General features: G+C 41.8%; 3 protein-coding genes across 6 annotated transcripts in view; all 3 read left to right on the top strand.

Moving 5' to 3' along the window:
• Nucleotides 1-4,295: 4,295 nt before the first annotated feature.
• LOC109466266 lies at nucleotides 4,296-9,627 on the top strand. Its single transcript, XM_019763963.1, has 8 exons — nucleotides 4,296-4,405; nucleotides 4,812-4,943; nucleotides 6,199-6,329; nucleotides 6,735-6,867; nucleotides 7,768-7,865; nucleotides 8,267-8,359; nucleotides 8,760-8,853; nucleotides 9,383-9,627. Exons 2-8 carry the CDS (start codon nucleotides 4,814-4,816, stop codon nucleotides 9,490-9,492), a joined length of 789 nt encoding a protein of 262 aa, XP_019619522.1. The 5' UTR covers nucleotides 4,296-4,405; nucleotides 4,812-4,813; the 3' UTR covers nucleotides 9,493-9,627.
• A 627-nt stretch (nucleotides 9,628-10,254) lies between these two features.
• LOC109466269 (cyclic nucleotide-binding domain-containing protein 2-like) overlaps nucleotides 10,255-20,565 on the top strand; it is a 31,794-nt gene continuing 21,483 nt past the window's right edge. The window contains exon 1 of the mRNA XM_019763971.1: nucleotides 10,255-10,400. The gene's annotated coding sequence lies outside the window, so the exon portion shown is untranslated. The remainder of the gene's footprint in view (nucleotides 10,401-20,565) is intronic.
• The window catches only part of LOC109466270, a 6,518-nt gene continuing 3,302 nt past the window's right edge, over nucleotides 17,350-20,565 (top strand). Inside the window, exons 1-4 of one of the 4 annotated variants that reach the window (XM_019763972.1) lie at nucleotides 17,350-17,609; nucleotides 17,726-17,804; nucleotides 18,614-18,677; nucleotides 20,348-20,407. In XM_019763972.1, the coding sequence (XP_019619531.1) occupies nucleotides 17,566-17,609; nucleotides 17,726-17,804; nucleotides 18,614-18,677; nucleotides 20,348-20,407 (247 nt within the window). In that variant the 5' untranslated portion in view covers nucleotides 17,350-17,565. The remainder of the gene's footprint in view (nucleotides 17,610-17,725; nucleotides 17,805-18,613; nucleotides 18,678-20,347; nucleotides 20,408-20,565) is intronic. The other 3 variants (XM_019763973.1, XM_019763974.1, XM_019763975.1) reach the window with 3 other exon arrangements.

The following is a 20,565-nucleotide window of genomic DNA, read 5'->3' as shown; positions in this document are numbered from 1 at the left end:
TTTCAATGATTAACCCCGTAAACCTGCCTTTTATAGTCCTATGCACCTGACAAAAAAAAATATATGACATGTAGACACCGGTACTATAAAAGTTACACCTAACGTTACTAAATACAAATGTAGAACGTCCTAAGTGTTGGATTGCTAAAAATATAACAGTTAACTGTCATATGAATAACTTTATTGCACAACAACTGTACATGGTACAACATATGGCAACGATTATTGAACATAGTACAAAAAGAAAAGGGTGTAAAATGAAACTTGGCAATCTAGTTACTAAACATCAAGTGCTGATATAGTATACAAAAGAAGCCGAAAAAATGTACATACGTACATTATGCAAAATAGGTGAATATGACCTAAAGTTACACGGACGGAACATTTTACCTTTACATATGGGCACATGTTTGTGAAGTAGAGAATATACAAAAGAAGCCGAAAAAATGTACATACGTACATTATGCAAAATAGGTGAATATGACCTAAAGTTACACGCACGGAACATTTTACCTTTACATATGGGCACATGTTTGTGAAGTAGAGAATATACAAAAGAAGCCGAAAAAATGTACATACGTACATTATGCAAAATAGATGAATATGACCTAAAGTTACACGGACGGAACATTTTACCTTTACATATGGGCACATGTTTGTGAAGTAGAGAATATACAAAAGAAGCCGAAAAAATGTACATACGTACATTATGCAAAATAGGTTAATTAAGGGTTAATGTCCCGCCCCGAGGTGAATATGGTGTGATAAAGCCTTGTCAGTTGCTATAACCACCGAATAAAGCCACCAAGTGAGCGCAGCGAACGAGGTGGCTTTATGAGGTGGTTATAGCAACTGACAAGGTTTTATCACACCATATTCACCGAGAAAGGGCGGGCCATTAACGCTATTATCATATAGCTTACGCGATAGCCTATCCAAACTGATGCAGTGAAGAGTGACACAATGTACAATTTACCCCTTGCACATGCTGAATAGAACATAGAATATTTGTTCCATCTGAAGTCACCTGGGGTCACTGGGGGGTTCATGTTCTATGGCCTTCTATCTGGGTCACATGCAGGGAACAGGTGTTCTTATTGGAGTCACCCGAGGTCATCGGAACACAATTCAAGTTATTTTTGGATTTTTTAGAAGTAGAGCCGTGTTCTATTGGGTCACCTGAGGTCATATGCGGGTGATTATCCATTTTGTTTAATGTATGGATTGGGATGAATAAATACCCGATTTTGACTCTATTTGTGACATTACGGTGACATAAAGAATGTGGAATGGAGCCTTCTGATTGGTCAACGTCACCCGGCTATATGATAATATGACCTAAAGTTACACGCACGGCACATTACCTTTACCTATAGCCACATGTTTGTGATAGAGAATATATAAAAGAAGCCAAAAAATGTACATACGTACATTATGCAAAATAGGTAAATTTGACCTAAAGTAACACGCACGGGGCAGTTTTACCTTTACCTATGTCATGTGTGTATAGAGCTTCGTTAACCAAGGACGTCCGCCTACTCCTATGATAACACTAATGGGAAAATCAATAGTGAGTATACATAGTAATACGCTGCAGTGCAGATCACCGTGCTCTACTTTACTTAACACACTTTTAGGGACTCACTTTGGGTGACCCTGGCCTGTTCCATTTTTATATGTGTTGTTCCGGTACTGGTTAATCGTAGTCAGTTGACGGATGTTGAGATAGTGACGCCAGGATGCAGAATAATAAGGCAACATGTTGCCACAGTGAGCTAGAATTAGAAAGGGTTCAACCCTCAGGGTTAGATAAATGAAGGAGGTTAGAACGTTTTAACCTCCTTCAAAAACTAGCATCAGCGGTTTACCCGACAAGTGATCGAATAATACAGTCTGTTATGGGTTCTTTTCATATGGTGACTGAATAAATTGTATTTTGATGTTTAACATTTAACCGCCTTAGTATGAGGGTCCTGAACCTTATAGCGGCCTACCTCCTAGCCGCTGAGGTATCTACTCTTCTGTAGTAAGTACAAGAGTCTGGCGAAAACTGTTAATGAAGAGTTGTTTATTGCAAATTCATGCCCGAGGGCTAAGGCCATGTTGATTTGATTATATGGATGACATCCGCGCGCGCATGAATTTTCGGCCGTTTCCAAAAAAAAAAAGTTTTCAACCATACTGTAAATCGTGCAAAACAGTTGCTAAATGAGCAAAAATATACCATAAGTTGCAAGGAAAACATTTAGAAACGATACCAATGTCGTAGAATGCCAAAATCAAAGGTAAAAAGACAAAAATGTAAAGAAATGAATTCGAAGATAAGATTATTCGCCATAACATATTCTGTGCCATTTGTTCAACCTTCATGACCACGTAGATTTCATAGTGAAAGCAACTTTTTTTTTGTGCAAAACTTTTTTTTATTCGCACGCGCGCATCAGTTTTGGGGTTCCCAGAGGATGTCATCCATATAATCAAATCAACATGGCCTAATTGCAAACAGACATTGACAAGAAAAATGTGGTGATATAAGACTATTTGCTAACATGAAGTTCTACGTGTACGATATACTTATCGAACCTACTATCCCTACTTAAATCTAATAACGTATACATACAGGATAAACAGTAGATATGCAATATATGAACAGCTAAGAGGAACAAGGTAACTGCTATTCTAATCTATTCTATTCTATTAAACTATTCTTGCCATGCTATTAGGGGTTTGACTTCTTCTCAGGAGGCAGTGGGATATGAATTGTCCGACTCTTTGAAAAATAAATGGGTTGGAAGACTTTAGTAGTAATATAGTCTTTTGTTGTTTCTTGAGATATGAAAAACTTCGGGAAATATTGTCGACTTAATGATAAAACATTGGAATAATTAGAAATCCCGAATGAACACGTAGGAGATGGAGTATAAAACACTATAATTGTGCGGACGATGTATCATTCACAACAATTTCCTGAAATTGATTGTCACCGCCAGAATTGAGCTGGTGGTTATAGAGGTTAAGGACAGCTACAATGGTGATGGTACGTACTTTCATACACATCCGCTACCGGATATCAGAAAACAGGTCAGATCGGCTAGCTACGAACAAACAGTTGATGTACGGAAGATGACAAATATAGCCGTAGTAACTATAGAACTGAACTTCTAAAGTAAACTAAGGAAAGACGTCCGCGATACTTTACGAAACGTAAAGTTTGCTTTCAGAGAGTTGCTGAAAGAACAAGTATATTGCGCTTCCGTTCTTTGAGGGCGTGGCAAGGGTGTGAAAAAAAGCATGAACGTCATATGACCGCTGATATGACATATGACAATAGTTAGATATGATAAAAAATGTCAGGTGATGGCTTGAAACTACACATACAATGTCAGAGAAAAACTAGAGTTCCACGATTTCATACCTTCGCCAAACGATATTACCCTTGGGCCTTGACGAATGTTGACGAGTTTTAAATGACTTTCATTAATCATGAAAACAAGATCTGAAGATCTCCATTTGCATGAATTACATCAGTTGATCATGTTATTCACCTAATGACAGTCTTGTCTTATGAAACATGGCTAATCTAGAATTTCTTCATAAATTATGCAAATGAGGTCCTGATTTGAATATGTGATTTTTAGTGATGTCTGCCTCCACTTGATTAAAAAATGCTACAAGTATGGAATAATAGCTTTTTCGCATTAATTATGCAAATAGGGCATTCATTTGCATAACCACTATCTGCCAATGTTCTTCTTCTTCACCATTACACATGCCACATGTTTGAATAATCATATCATGGTAGGTAGCAGATTTATAGCATTTCCTCATGAATTATGCTTATTAGCTGCTGATTTGCATAACTATCATTTTATTATGTCAAGCATTCTTTAAGCTACCCACATACCAAAATCATGATGATCCGTCGATCGGTTCTTGAGTTATCCTCCTTCGAATATTTTCCAAAGCTTCTGCAGTTCCAGAACAAGCCGCTAGGGGGCCGCAAAGTCATGTCACTTCTTTCCCAGGTCACATGTGCATTTCGCCCACTTGGGCAGGAATATGATATATGAAATTGAACACAATTAAAACACAAAAAAATATTATAGAAAAAAAATGAAAATTAATTTAAGAATAAAAAATACAAAAATATATTTTCAGCTGAGTCAATGGGAAAACTCCAACGTGAAGATTTGGATGTTTGTAATGGGGCATACGGACATGACGGATGTGGAAGGGTGTGGAAGTTTGTAAAATGATAACCTAGGCGCAAACAGGGTCTCTTCCACCTCACCGGTACCGGGGACAGGTGCGCTGTTCTCAGGGTTCGGTATAAAGTCTTCTGCCCCACAGCAGTCCGCCACATTCCTGACCATCTCACGAGGAGGCAAGAAAAAAATCACCAAAAAAGGTACGTTCCGTTTTTCTTTTAACTCTTGCGTTTTTGTATGTGTAGTGTAAACGCGTGACTGAGACGGAAACGGCACAGGTCATAGCCTCTACAAGGCTTGGGAAAACGGCTAGAAAGAGTGAAAATTGACCGAAAAGAACAGTTTGTCTCTCCCGAACTGTTTTCGTAGTGCGGATCAACTTCCCTGGCATATCATCTGTCTATTTCAGTATTTGGCCAGTTTCTACTCTTTCCACGGAGAGAGATTCCTCAGTAGAAACACTGTTTAAGCCTGTCTTCCAAGACGCTCAAATTACTTGGAAATCTTGGTGGCGAATGAGGACTTTTTGAGACCTGTGTGTGACACTTCTATATCGTCATGTTGCACCTAGCCATGACAGCAATATGTTTCTCCTTCACCTGTAGATGAAGACAGCTATTTTGTTCCTGGCCCTTCTGGCTGGCGCCAAGGCCGACTTCTGGAGCGACCTGTGGGACGGCGTCCAGACCAACCTGCTGGACCCCGTGGTTGATGCCGCCCAGCTCGCCGCCCAAGGTAACTCGTTCAGTCCGATAGACAGTTGGTACCGACCGGGCAGAGATACCCTGGAATCCAGAACTCGTTTTCCCGGACGCAAGAGCCCTTCGCCCGCTGATGTAAATTACGCTACGGGGGAGTCTAGCCCGGGGAGAGTTCTAGGGCCGGACAAACCCCTCGAGCTCAACTCCCCCGTAGCGGTAATTTAGATAGGCGGGCGAAGGGCTCTTGGCTGCCGAAGGAAAACGGCTAACGGCCCGATACTAGTTTGGCATCCAGGGTAGGGCAGAGATAGAAGTCATCTGTAGGACTCCTCTCATCATTTCAGACTCATTCGTTCACTGCACGAAATCCTATCTTTAAAACATGCGTAAATGTACGCGCAAAGGAAAAAACGGAATCTTTATGCATGCTTTACGACAAAGGCTTACTACTACTACTACTACTACTACTACTACTGCTACTACTACTACTTCTACTACTCTACTACTACTACTACTCTACTACTACTACTACTACTACTACTACTACTACTCTACTACTACTACTACTACTACTACTACTACTAATACTACTAATACTACTAATACTACTAATACTAATACTAATACTACGATGTCCACAAAGAATGACTTTTGTGTAGTGTATCAAATGCAATCAAGCATTATATGATACAGACAAGGATATTCCTATGGTGGAACAGAGAGTGAATACTTTCGTAATTGTCACCGGGAAAGATTGCATTGAACTCGCTTAGTGCTTCGTTTGTGTATCACTTTAAGTCTGTAACATCTGCTCGCACTATGATATGGTGGCACAGAGCTCGAGACTGAAGTACTTCCGAAAATTATTGTCACTTTCGTCAGCACCGAGAAAGATTGCGATCGGGATGTGAGCTGGCGACGCGCACTGGCGATTTGGTGAAGTCTTACACAAAACATCTGCCGAAAGATTGCACTTTAATCGCTTAATGAATGAATGAAAGACCTTTTACTGTACATCTTTGCTCATTCGAACTATGTACAGGTCATGGTAAACAGCGATGGTAGACTAAAATATATCTATAGTAAAACTACATATGTACAGGTTCTGCTTCTTCTCGCTTCTTAAAACAGTTGTAAATGTAAGAACAGATGTAGCGCGTAAAACGAGGATTATCGAGTTTCATGAGGTATGTGAATTTTTCTTTTCTATCTAAAATTCTAAAACTAGGGAAATAATCTTGAATACAATTAATGCTTCGTCTAACACCTGTCTCATCACACCGTTTCAGAGCTTGTTGACACCTACGTGCCCGTTCTCGGCCAGGCCGCCCAGCAGTTAGTGGGAGAAGCGGTACAAAGTGCCGGAGACGCGCTGACCAACCTCGTCTCCGGCAAGAGGAAGAGGCAGCTGCTGACTGAGGTATATTTGTCCCCCAGCTTACCTCTTAAATTTGTTAACCCCGCCCATGTCCAGGTTTAAATGGAATCTTTCCTTGCCGTATCCTTGCTGCATCTTAACAAGAGTGTAGTAGCCTCTACCAGGCTTCGGAAAGCGACTGAAAAGAGAATTGGCCAGGAATAACTACGGAATTGGCACCTGCAAACAGTAAATAGCTGGTAGCCTGACTGTGCTACCATTTCTTCAGTCAATGTGACAACAGATTGCGAGAGAGTCTTAGTAGGATTGCATAAATATTGCTGATGAATGAAAGACCTTTTTTGTACGTTTTTGCCTTACGAGCTAAGTTCAGGACGTGTATGTTTGTCTAGTTTCCTTAAGAATACGAAATTCATCGAACTCCAATCTACTTTTTTCCTGGAACAGCTCGGCCAGATCATCCAGGATGGTTTTGACGGTCTGGCCGGGGCCGTGCAGCAGGCTGTTGACAGCGTGACTCAGACCGTCCAGGGCGAGCTCAGCAACCTCATCAACGGGCTCACCGGGACCACCGGATCCCGTAAGCAAAACTTTTGCCCGCATTTTTTAAACACCACGCAATTTTTTTTAACGGAGTGGTTCAATGCAAGGCCTATACGACCACTTCTCAGCATTGAACTAGAAATATGACAGAAACATGGCTATGTCAAGAGATGGCGGTGAACGTTTGATTTGGAAGCCTGTAGATTGTAGGTTGGTGGGAAACACTTGTCAGGGAGGGAATTCCAAAGCTTGGCCGTACGGGGAAAGAAACTGTCACTGTAAAATGATTTCGAACAAGGAATTTGGACGGTGAAGTTACTTGTTTGAGCTAGTGGAGAACCTAGTAGATCGCTTTAAGTTCTGAGTGGTGGAACTAGTTGGGTGAGTTCTGCAGAGCTATGACCATGAAAATATCTGTAAAAGAGGAATAGAGAGGCAACATTTCTCTCAAGTTGGTGGATATTACCTATATGAACCGAGCCAGCATTCCACCGTTGAAAATCTGGATACTAGTATATTACGAGCTACTCTAAAGTTTCGATCATATCTTACAGTACAATGTATTATCTTGGCGATTTCCCAAAGTCTGTCAAATCGTACATAAAGAAACACGCATATGAAAACAAGCCGGACCCTAGAACCACTTGGTGATTAAATCATCCAGACTTTTACATTCTGTTGCATGGCACAAAGCTATAAAGTTTTGGACAAAATACTTCTTTTTTAAGCTCTAACACTGACGTCCTTGTACATTCTGTTGGCACAAAGCTATAAAGCTATAACGTTGTGAGCTTAAAATTAGCTATAGCTAGAGTACCTCACCACCATGTCCTGTATTATCCATATTGAATTGCAAAAAAAGCTATAAAGTTTCGGACAAAATACTTCTGTTTATTACGCTCTAACACTGACGTTCTCTCTGTTAACCTGGTCACAGGTGGAAAGATGCTGATCAGCGGTGTGAAGAGCAAGTTCACCATCAGGAAGCGCAGCAAGGAGATGCAGGCTAAGATGGCTGGCGCTGTGCAGAAGATGGTGAGTGGATGGAATTCTTTATTCCAACATGTAATGACTTGACGTGACGTTTTCAACTTATTTCTATGCCACCTCCAATTAACGCAGAGAACAATGCTCATTTTCACCAGAGTGAAGCGAGGAAAGTCGTGTAAAAGTGTCTTTTCCAAGGTCAAGGACACAAGATCAGATTAAAGTCAGGGTTCTTGAAGCTCTGGCACGTAAAATGGGAAAACAACATGCTTTAAAATGTTGTGGAGGGTAGAAAACAATTATACGAGGGAAGAAATAAAAAATACAATGGCCTACAATAGGTCTCCACGAAGATATGGCGGCATTTCCTTTGGTCTGCATCACCAGTCTAAAGCTTCTGATAAAAGTGCTGTTCTTTACGGTGATTTCTGACCCCTCATGTGTTCCAGGCCCGTGCCCGCGGGTTCTTCGATGACCTGACCGCCGCTGCCTCCTCCCTGTTCGCCCCCGCTATCCAGCAGGCCCAGAACGCCTTCCAGACGGTAACATATCCCTCTTATTGTCCTCATATTATCTTATCTCAGTTCACGCGATGATGGGGCATTAGGAAAGTGTTCGCTGGCTAAGCCTTAACTTACGTTCGCTAGTTCATGTCTGATAATCTCTGCTAGACAAACGTCTTAATGTCTCCAGGTGTTATTTGGTCCATGAAAAGTTGTACCTGGGGTCGAACGTAAGTAATAAACGAATAAGAGATCTGCTGGGCATTAGTTTCGAAGACCGAGAGTCGTATTGCCCTGTACGAGACAACGCACAGTGTCTTCATCAAATGTTTCACATTCTCTATGCAACCTTTAATGATCTACACAATACATCGGTACAGCTATATTTTGTACATGTTGTAGTGCCTGTTTCATGGCGACATGTCCGTTTTTTTTACAGCTGGTTGATGCTGCCACCGCCACCGGCGCCGCCATCCTGGACCACGGCAGCCAGCTGGTGCAGAACGTGCAGACCTCTCTGCAGCAGACCTACGGTACGCACCCTAGTCTGTATGGTTTTTGGCGTGTGTCCGTGTGTGTGTCTGTGTTTCCGCATGACCCTTAGTTCAGGTTTGAATGGATATGGTTGGGTTCAGTGGAGACGCCCCAAGGGAAAAAGTCATTTATCACGTCTACATCGTTACATGACCTCCTTGACAACTAGCAGCTGGTGTTGTTTCCCATGCACGTTAGAGAAATACTTGTATACACCATGAGAGGAGGACACAACATCTAAACATTTCATGGAGGTGTGAGATCTCCGAATTCTTGTTTCTGCGGTTTTCGTTGTTATCACTTACCGCAAAATCCTAATACTTCGAACATGTGTCTTGTATAATTTTCTAATATACTACACAATTATTTCACTTTCGAACTTCAAACATTGCGGAAGCATCCTTTTACAATACTCACTTGCTAAAAGCGAAACTGGCCACTACAAAGAACGAAATTATTAAGCTACCAATGTACTAATCGAAAAAAAAAGAATAGTAGTAATCTTTGATTGTACCGTTTTGCCCACAGACCAGATCCTTGGTGTTACCCAGCCCTACATCGATGACGCCACGCAGATCGTCGCTTCCATCCAGAACCAGTTCGACACCCTGGTCGGCGGAGACGCCACCACCGCATAAGCTGGTTACGCCACCTAGCGCTATTCCTTTCGAACTGCAGATAAAACGAGTGGACAACACCAAATGGTAACATCAACAGCGAGCCACAGTGAACAACTGAAAGGAAATTATCGTCATTAAATGTTGTGAATCACATTGCCATGTCCTAGTGTGCGTGTTTATGAATGTGTAGAATTAGTTTTGAAAACTTGGTTGAAAATACATGCTGTAGACCTCACAGGAATGAATTAAAAGGTACATTTGTACATTGGTAGATTGTGATGTTGACTCACTGTAATGATGGCGATGTCTAACAGAATATTTCAAATTCTAAAACCATCACATACACGACCAAGAAGACGAAATTAGAAGCCGTTTCTTCACCATACCCATATCTAAACAGATATATTCCGAAATGAATCCCAACTCATTTGCTTTAGTATATGATCTTTTGGACTACTAGCATTGCTACTTTGAAAAAAAGATTTCTGTACAAAATTTGAAATCCCTGAAATCTTGAAATCTAGCAATAACTGAAAGGTAAACAGGTCTATTAAAGAAAGTGAAATATACAGTATAGATAGATAAATACTATAGAAAGGACGAAAGACGAACAGACCAACTTCTGATTAAATCATTCAATATAGCAATGGCACTACCCAGAACTTGTATTTTTTTACTCATATAAGCTTGGCGGGATTTCTGTAATTATCTTGACTAACTACATTCCATGATAAGAAGGTGAGATATTCCGTTCGCCTGCTGTCACCAAACGTAACAGGTGGTTAATTCATCTTGCCCATACTGGGCTATTTTGTTTGGATACGCTTGGGTGCGGTTACTACCGGCCGGTGTGCCGGCATGTGTCACACCAAATCGCACGTAACATCTCAGCTTGAATCAACTGGCGGACCCTGGGAATTCTACAGGTAATGTGGTGTATATGATCTTCTTTGTTGTGTTTTGTCTCGAGCAAGTCGGCTGTTAGATAGGTTAATTTCACGTTGGTTCTCTGGGGATCGGGAGTGTAACGTATGGCAGCTTATCGTGTGGGGTTTTACTAAAAACTGGTGTAAACACTATATCCCTTGGGATACTCCAATTTGCAAAGGCTGGGCCAAAAAATAACAAAATATATCTTTTACTACGGTTCAAAGATGATATTTGATGGACATATCGCAAAGGTGAAGCAACCATAACCAACTGTGGGTAAGATAAGAAATATTTCATGGTATGTATTTGACAGTTTGCGTCCCAACACTTGGCACTTTCATTCAGGTCCTTTCTTTTGTTGTCAAAATGTGTAGACAAGGCCACAGCAAAGAATTTCTGTCTGAGGCTTTAGAATCGATAAGAATGTCTGCTGCCGGCGAAAATGTTTGGACAAGATTTGATATAATCAGGTCAGAGAGAAAGGGTTTAAGAAATCAATCATGCTTTCTTTGTCGGTTGGACAAAAGCTCGATGGGTTTTATTGAAGTATTGAGTGATCTGAAGACTTTTTTTGCCTCAGTGATCGAAGATGTTTAAGCTTGAAATGAATTATTAAAATTGGAGGGTCACACCAACTTTGAGTCATATTCTGAGAAGACCAACAGAAAAGGAGGAAGAAAACATTCATTTGCTATGCCTAGCCTCTATAGCATGCCAAAAACTGGAGGTTTTGGGGGTCTTCAGGGTCTTTGGGAGCTTTTATGTGCTATTTTCTGATTGCATATAAACAACATAGCCGGCCTGGTTGAATTACCCCCGTTTTTAGAACTGGGCTAATCAGAAAACAGCCGAAGACCGCCAAACCCCCAGTTCTATAAGCCTGCTACGGAGGCTATGCTGTCCCTCTGCGAAGCAAAGTCGTTTCCAATGCTTTTGTAAAGTAGGTTGTCTTAATCTTGTCTATAATTGCAACCTGCAAGATGTAATCTACTTACGCCCGCTTGGGGCGTTTTCGCTTTGTGGTTGTTATTGTAATTATACAAGGCAAGACTCAGCGAGAGAGTTAAAATCTCTGGAGATTACATACGGATGTTACGAACAAAGACTTTCTCCCTACGACTTAAAACACGTCTAGGACAAGACAAAAGTACTTCCTCGCGAAAAGTCATCCCGCATAGACTAATGCCGCTATACTGTAATTCACTTTTAATATGTTCACGGTAGCAAAATTTCGCAGTATGAGAAAAAGGGACATGTTCGAAGAGCTACAATGTACATGTAACATATGTTCGCAATGGCGGCAGGTGCAGGAAAAAAGAAAGTTGGTAAATTATTTGTATTATAAATCACCAGCAATGTTTGCCATACAGAAGTGGCCACGAAAAGCGCAAATATAAAAGTACCGCGAAAAAATGGCCAATTACAGTATCTTCGTCACTAGAAATTTCATAATCTCATAATCATACCAAGGCCGCGAAGCTTTAAAACCGAGTTTCACTATAGTTTTTTTTGAGACGCGAAACAGCCTACAGTAATACATAGTGTGAGTCTGGTGTGTCAGTTTGCAGTTTTTCTTCGTGCCTTTCCTTGCTCATGTTGCACCAGGTTTGTACCTTTTGCCTCTGCCGTGATTTCTATTTTCCTAAATTCTAAAGTGTTGTGCCTATACTTAGAGAATGAATGTTTAGTAAATACTATGCTTGGGGTACGTGAGTATTTTTACAGTATTCTGTTTCCAATGACCTCTGTAAGTAGTTACGCGTTACCGTAGTTGTAAATTCTGTTCCCCTTTTTAACAATACAAGAATAATATTCATGTTGACTTGTAGAAAACACTATTTTATCGAACAAACTGCGTTTGGATTTGGAGCCCAGTCTACTCTAGACTCGGAGTAACATGAAGCATTGATATATCGGTTGGGTTACCATAGAGATGACCCGACGCCATGAAAGGTCAGCCGGCAGTTGCTGGACCACTGAACACAGAGTGAGAAACTCTTTTCAAGAGTCCCTTATCAATACACACATCAAATGGCGTTAATTGGTCTGGCCCAGGGCGGGTTTTCGACACTCAATAGAACAAGTGGGCACTTCACACGCTTGTGCCAAACGCTTTATGTTCTCAATTGGCTTCATTATGTACACCGATAGTCTGGATGCCGAAAATCCTTTAGCCTGGTGTCCAAGTCTATCGCGTTTGGGGCGGGTTCTCTTCGGGGCTGTAGAAGTCTTCCCCGCCCGACTCAGCTAGGTTATATGGTAGGTTTCGCACGACGGTAGCTCAGTTAGATTCCAGTTTAGCCCCACCACAATCAACTCGCCTACAGGCGTAACACTCCCACCGTGCGGTCTGTTGAGCTGGACGGGGGAAAAACTATCAGAGCCCCGAAGACAGCCTGCCACAACCACGATAGACTGGATAGCAGACTAAAAGTCCTTGTATCATATGAGCTGGTTGACTGATGGTATGAAGGAAATGAACCGGCCCGTGACATACACGTACAGTTCACCAGACTGTAAATAGTCTAGAGTGACAGTGTACAGTGTTTGAATGAGTCTGCTTACATGTATAACGTTACATGATGACTGTAATTATGTTTACCGAAGGAAACATATTATATTTGCTCTGTTTCCTCTTCCTCCTCCTCCTCTTCCGTTCCAAACACCTAAAAAACGTCCATATTTTCGTAATTAGAGCTTGGAGGAAAATGAAATTCAGCATGCTGGTAGGTTGGTACGTTAGACATTGAACCTTGGTCATTTTGGCCAACATAGATGTCAGAAAATGATTTTATTGGCAAAAAATGGGTGAAAAAAGTTGCATTTTAAGCCAAAAATCGAACAAAAAGAACGCGTTTGGAACATTCGAACAACCATGGAACAATGGAACAGCGTGTTCGATAACCGCGGGTCATTGACCCTAGCGCTACGCACGGAACACCCGAGCTTTCCAAATATGGGCATCCGCCCTTGTATGACAGGAGAAGAGATCGGTGGATCAATGTCAGCGGTAAGTTTTCATTTTTCTTCGTAAAATACGGTCATATGAATACCAGTCTCGAGTAGAGAATATTGCATTGGGATTTTGGGTTCAATATCCACAAGTAGGACTGCAGATTTCCACAGAACGCCGGCGACTTTGTGTAATTTTTGCATAAAACCGCCGGCTCAAATAAAAAAAAACACTCATAATTTACTAGCTCCTGACTTGATAGAATCTCGTATGTATAGAGATTTAGGCTTGCTGCCGTTTTGAAAATAAAGTAAACAGAATATTTGTGTTCATCTGTAACTATTGTCGACTTTGTAATGTGGGTGCGGGGCCGGGGGAGGGGGGGCGGTTTGTTTACGTTTATTACTGATGACATGATACAACATGGATATAACATTACATTTTGTCGTTTTGTCAGGCAGTTTCAATCTTTTTCGGGATAATACAGTACCGTTCATGGGATAAGCATCAAATCGGGATTCATCGGGATATCCCGGGATTTTTCGGGAACCATGTTGACTAAGATTTTTACAGACAGACGGTGCGGCGCATGTTTGTTTCCAAATTATGCATGATGATAACATTAGCACAAACGGCTAGTGTTATTAATCAAATATTTCTTTTTAATATCGAAAATTTTAGTGGCTTAATAATGTTTAGAACGATAACAAAATAATACAACCTTCTTGGTACGAGAATTTCTGTCTGACCTTGCGATGTGGACGGCCCGCTAAGTACTGCTTTTGATGTCACCCGACCCGCGCGATCTCAGATATAAAATCTAACACATCCACGTGCCATGTCGCCAGAAGTTCATTTTTCTCCGTAGAGTAGGGGAGGTCGACGCACGGAGCTGCGGAAGGGAGATTAAACATTATACAAAAGAGGGGGGGCGAAGCATAATTAAAAAGTTCTTTACGCCTCTTGGCTGTGTTTACGATCAGCGACGAACAAGAATTGATACATTTCTGTGACTGGGCCACGTTGCCATAGAAACGGCACGCAGCATAGCTATCACCGCGCGGCGCCAATCACAGCACACAGACGGGAACCCGCCCACTGGCTGGGCGGCAAGATTTCAAACTCAAAGGCTCGATGCTCCGCCCCAGAGACTCCGGCCGCCCTGGCGATTGTAGCGATTTTCCGCCTCAGTCCTGCAAGCGGCATTGTATTTTTCTCATCCCGATTCCATTCCAAAACAACAACGTTTTCACAAGTGACATCGAGAACGAGAATGCTTTTTCCACCGGAAGATTTTTTGCCAGCCGCGTGGAAGTACTTGCTTTCAGGGTAATACGTACGTCAATGGACGTGGTCGGATCGTTGATTGTTGATGCAAGGGTTTATTTATTTTATGTGTACGTGTTTGCATGGGAGGGGTGAGACGCTTGCCGCGGGATTTTGATGTGCAAACGTTCCTAATTTTCGTAATACAGAGACTACTTGACGCAGTCTGCTTATGAGAAGATGAGTAGACCTCAACAAGCCAATTTAGTACAAGATGTCACAATGAAATACAACTACTACTACAGCCGGTACGCCCCATTTTATTTGAAGGTTTATAAACTTGCCGAAACTCACCGGAGACGAATTGGGGTTATTAAAAAATTCATTCCTGCTATTTTCTTACAGTTTTCGTGAGTTTTTCGCTGCACAATAGCTTTATAAATAAAATGTAGCAGTTCACCTATTACCGCGTGAGGAACGCGTTATACACAATGTACACTCCTGTGCTATCAGTGAATAAAAATTTTAGCAAAATTGACTGACGTCAGGGTGCTCCATTGGCCCTGCCCAGATCGCCCGACAGGACGTAAAAATAAACATTTGGCACGCCGCCATCGGTGACAGGACCCGCGGTAGACGAGATCTCGCACCACACGCGGATATCTCGCGGGATTTATCGGGACGCCTATCCCGAAAAATTCCGTATCCCGATGATGCATATCCCGTGATGAAGTTATCTCTCTAAACATAATAAGGTTAATATCAGTTTCTGATCACATTTGAAATGCTTACTCTCCTGTTTGTATCCTCTTAAGACTCTTAAGATTGGACCTCTGCTAGGAAAGGAAGCAGAACTTGGTCCATGAAAAACTGGGGAGGAACCTAACAGAGCTGAACCCAGCCATCCACAGAAGGATACAACACATCACAACCATTTCTAGAAACACATTATATCTCCAATTTGGCCAGTAAATATTCATTATGTATGTTAAATTTGCATAATATATGTAACAGTTAAGTCATGTATAGCTTTTAAGTATGTATGTATGGTTTTATAGAGTGTGTAGTTCCAATATTTTACACAACTGTAGATTTTCATCATCATTGCAATGATTTTCATATAAAATTTCAAAGAACAATTATTATAGAAGTGGGTATAATTCACTGGCTCGGCGATCAAAAGAACAAGTAAAACCCAACAAAACTGGCTTGATATATATCTTATATACTGTAGTATAAAGACTAAAGTGTACTGTAGGAATTAGTTCTTCATATCATTGTATATCATTTCGTATGATATACGTATTTACAATTAGCCTTCTGTCATGTATTTGTAATAATAATAAACTTATCATCATTATTATTTCAGCCTACGTCCTGTTCCCTATTTACAAAAATGTAATAAGGTAGTGAGATGAGCGCAGCAAAGTCCTTTGTAACTAAAGCTGTCAAAAAGACTCGAAGTTTACTTGCAGTCTGCAGAGGATGTCATTGATTAAAGTTACATGCTGTGGCCTAATTGCAAACATGGTAAGAGTGTGTGCTGAGTGAATCATTGGTACTGTGGTATGTAACTATATATATCCTAGTATCTCCTATACATGGCACTACAAGACTAGTCTATGGTAATGATCTTTGAGTGGCATACGGGTAGACTTGGCCTTACAACGGCAACACATTCAAATTCCCCCGTTATAACGTTGATGTTACTCACAGCACATAAAAGTCAGTAATATAAGCAAACTATCCTTCTACCTTTCCTTTCCTAATAAAGGTATAACGTTAAATCGTAGGCAAGACCATCCTGAGGTAAACATATTGCATTTGCTTGCAAATGTTACCTTTCTAGTTTGTAACCTATATGTGAATGTTGTACTAAAAAGTGACAGAGAAAATCTTATCGCCGATATAACATCACAGAATGAGAAAAGGGACACTCAAAGAGAGAGGAGGGAGAGAGAGAGAGAGAGAGAGATGTACTTCGTTTCCCAATACTCTCCAAGCACAGGTTGGTGGGGAAGATTGTAACCTTTCTATCGTGTACCCCGTTTTCTGTTGTTTGTGAGTAGCGACAGAAAACGGGACATATGATAAAAAGGTAACAATCTTCCCCACCAACCTCTGCTTGGAGAGTAGTTTCCGAAAACGATATAATCTCCTAATCTCCAAGCATATCTTTTGGTAGCTGCAAAGACAGTGTAAAATTGGCCTGGCTGTATCTATTTGCCAGACAGTTACCATTTCGCCACCCAAATGGGTACAGTCACCAAAACTTGCTTGGAGATTTAATAATCACCCACACATACGCCTGAAGGTGCTAGTCAGGTTGTACCTGTCTATTTGCCCGGGGACTGACGGTATGTCACACCCCCTTCAAACACACGCTCTTTGTTTAGTCCTCTTTTATTAGTCCGCTCTATTCATAGGTTGTCCCTTTGAGTAAACCCAACAATGGGTCAACGAAAACCTATCACAGGCATCTACTTATCACACAAAGCGTGCGGTGTTCGGTGTGCCGGGGAAGGTGCTTTCAGTTCGGTACAGGGTGCTCTCAAAATTTGCATTCCTTTTTCAAGGGACAAGATTTTGGTTAACTATGTTGAGCAGTGTGAGATATTCTTTTATCGAGTAAAGGTGTATTTTTTTGTTAATTTGGGTGTAAGTTTCTGTCAGAAAATTGATGTATCCTCCCTCCCCGTCGCTAACAATGGATTGTCCCTGAGTATACACACAGTGACACGGGCTCAAGGGGAAACCTGATGAATCAGACGACTTTTTTTGTTGTTGGTAACCGGGTTTCAGCTGGGTCCATGCAGGCTGCGCCGCGCACGCCGCGTCCATTCACGCTCGGTTGCTAACATCCAACTTCTCGGTTGCAAATCTTGTCCGTGGCCACGCTCAACTTTGACCAAAGTCAACAGGACAAGTTTTTCTATCTCACCATGGCGAATATGACCGCCTTACCACCCCAACCTCGCAAATCCAAGTAAGTAGAACTCTCCTTACACTAAGTTAACTCCCAATTATGCAGCCATTTCGTTCAATTGTTCCTAGACTCGAAGTTATCCTAAGACTCATGTTTTCTTGTTGTGTTTTTTCTAGCATGACCTTCTGGTCCCGTCACAGTCCAGTCATGATGTCCTGGGGAGATACTGACCACTGGTCAAAGATGAAACACAAGGTGGGCGTGATTTCACCTGTAAAGTTTCACCTGTTCCACTTCTTATTCTGTTGTGGTTGGGGGTTCTTTTGTTAGACTTATCTGTCGCCAAATTCTATTGTAGTAACGTTACGTGTTCATGGCTTGGTTTTTTTTTTCACGTCAAATTCCGATAGTGCAAATCTCTCTCAGAAGCTCTGAGGCAGTCAGCAATGGTAGTAAACGGTTGGTTTATCCAACAACAGGCAATACCCGACGCCGTGCAGACCGACTCTTTGTGAGAGCTGTTTGCCCAACAAACGCTTTGAATTCAATTGCCCTACTTTTCCTCACGCTTATTTACAATGAAAAACTGATCTCTATGTAACAAACTGGGTGCTCTAGCTGGATTTGGTACGTCCTCTCTAGCGGCATGTGTCACCCCTTGTTACTACGGTGTGTTTCACGTGTTCGGGAAAACTTTGAAGGGGATAACGAGTGTTTCCCCGCCATTTGAGTTGAGCACACTCCAGCTGTGGTATAGAAACTACAGGAAAAAACACTCGTCTATTGGCAGTGGGTGTAAAATATACGGTAAGCACTGTTGGCACAACGTGGTCTGTGAAAAGACTGTTGCAACACTGGCCTGTGGTTGTCATAACTATTCCTTCACAATACCGTCTGTGTTACGATCAATCCAAAATATCTACTGCTCAACGATATTTGTTTCATTGTGCCCTTAGTCAGTAATTCATATCCTACTACGTAAAATTGTGCTGTTGGTTGTTACACGTGTGGTGATATCATTCTTGTAAACGTTTGGGGTTGTGTTTGTGTTTTTTTTATCCCAGGCAACAACATTCACCGTGTCCATGCCAGGTCTAAACATCATAGACTACAAGGATCCCAGAAAAGGTAAGACAGCGGCCAGGCACAGTAAGATATGTTGTAGAGTTCTGGCTGAAGTGGTCGGTAAATAAAGTTGGGGGCCAGGAGTGTGATAGGGTCTGTTACGGTTGAAAAGCAAATGTAGGATTATATGTACATGTCTAGAACAAAACACCGTCAGTAGACATAACTAACACACAGGCACGTCCTAGATATAGTCAAGTGGAGCCGAATTGCTCGTCGGTATTTTATTTATGCCTTCTTTGCTTTGTTAGTTCATTCTAAGAGTTCTCCAAACCCAGATACTATGTGTTCAATTTTATGGAAAATTGAAACAGAAATATCACGAAAAACACCAATGAAAGAAAATGACGACCAGACACCGTGACACGTCCATTTTGCATGTAGTTGACGGATGTGTTGTTTGAACAACCAAACGTTGAAAACATACCTGTGACATGTACAGTACAGGGTTACCAAGTCTGGAGTCGGTTGCCAGTTCACGAAGCCATGTACTTAATCCTACAAACACTCCGGCTATTCACGTAGGGATTGTGTGTTTGTAGTTTAATAGCGATTCGGCCACAAAAGAACTAGAGGCGGCCTTCTTGCATGTAGGTTGAGTGTGTTTGGAGTAGTGATGTTTTCTACCAACAGATGGCGTTGTTGTGTGGTACTAATTCGGTTCCCTGGGTGCCAGGCAAGTTTACGGGCCGCTAACCGTTTCCATCGGCAGCCAGAAGCCCTTCGCCCGCAGACCTCGATTACCGCTGCGGTGGATCGGAGTTGAGCCCATGGGGAGTATTCGGCCCTGCATCTAGCCCCCGGACTAGACTCCCCCGTAGCGATTTAATAGACCAGCGGGCGAAGTGCTCTTGCGGCCCAAAAACGAGTTTGGCTTCCAGGGTACTAATTCGGTAGACACATGAGCCTACATCAGTCAATATATACATCGTGGGTGGGACAGACTATTGACTCATTATACGGCGTTATAACGGGTACTACCTTTCTCCTGATAACACCAATTCCGAATGAAAGGTCTTATCTGACAACTTGTTTGTCTTCTGTCCAAATAACGTCATTTAGTGTTTAATCTGTGACACACGGACGACATACCGATGTCATACCAGCATCACGGTATCCATGGATAACCCACCTTTAAAGCAATCCAATGCAATTTCAGGGCAGCAAAACAAAGAAATATTCTGAATGAGGAAATCTGTCTGATGTTGAGATTCACTGCCATTTCTTAGTCCATTTTCATAATCATTGAAGAGTTTGAAATAGCTTAATAACAAACCAGGCGAGGCATCTCTTTATATTTTTTGGGTACCACCCATAAGAAGCTAGAACCAGCCTATAGCTACGATACAAAAACAAGCAACTATTTCTGTCAGAGACTTCGTATTTTTGCCTCGTATGCTATGGGCGGATATGGTTTAAGCAACTTACTACGTTAAAGAATGATCAGAAATTGACTAAGAATCCAGTTTGGCGCCCTGAAATTGCACTAAGACATTAATTACAGCTTCTTGTGCTAATGCGATCGTGTAATGACTATATTATTGCCCCTGGTGTAATAAATCGGCAGTAAAACGCATTAGTTTTGTCCACTCTCCGTCCCAGGTAATCCCAGGGTAAACTTGGGACCAAAAGTGATCACAAAAAAAGCCTTTTCATTTTGTTGGTCTGCACAGAAATTTGCCGCCCCCACCAGAGACCCCACAAAGGTTCACAGAGAGATTGTTCAGAGCAAGGTAGACTTCGTACGCCTTGGCGTGGCAGCTAGCCTGTACCAGGCTTCGGGAGGCTGGTGGAAAGAGTAGAAATCGGCCAAATAGAGAAATATAGCATGCCAGGGGAGTTGGTCGGTTGGAGAGAACAATTGGGAGCGGCAAACTGTTCTCTCCAGCCG

Source organism: Branchiostoma belcheri, unplaced genomic scaffold (genome assembly GCF_001625305.1).
Source record: "Branchiostoma belcheri isolate BF01 breed outbred unplaced genomic scaffold, Haploidv18h27 scaffold161, whole genome shotgun sequence".
NCBI classification, from domain to species: domain Eukaryota; kingdom Metazoa; phylum Chordata; class Leptocardii; order Amphioxiformes; family Branchiostomatidae; genus Branchiostoma; species Branchiostoma belcheri.
The sequence above is the reverse complement of the archived record's forward strand: the minus strand, read 5'-3'. Positions and strand labels throughout refer to the sequence as shown.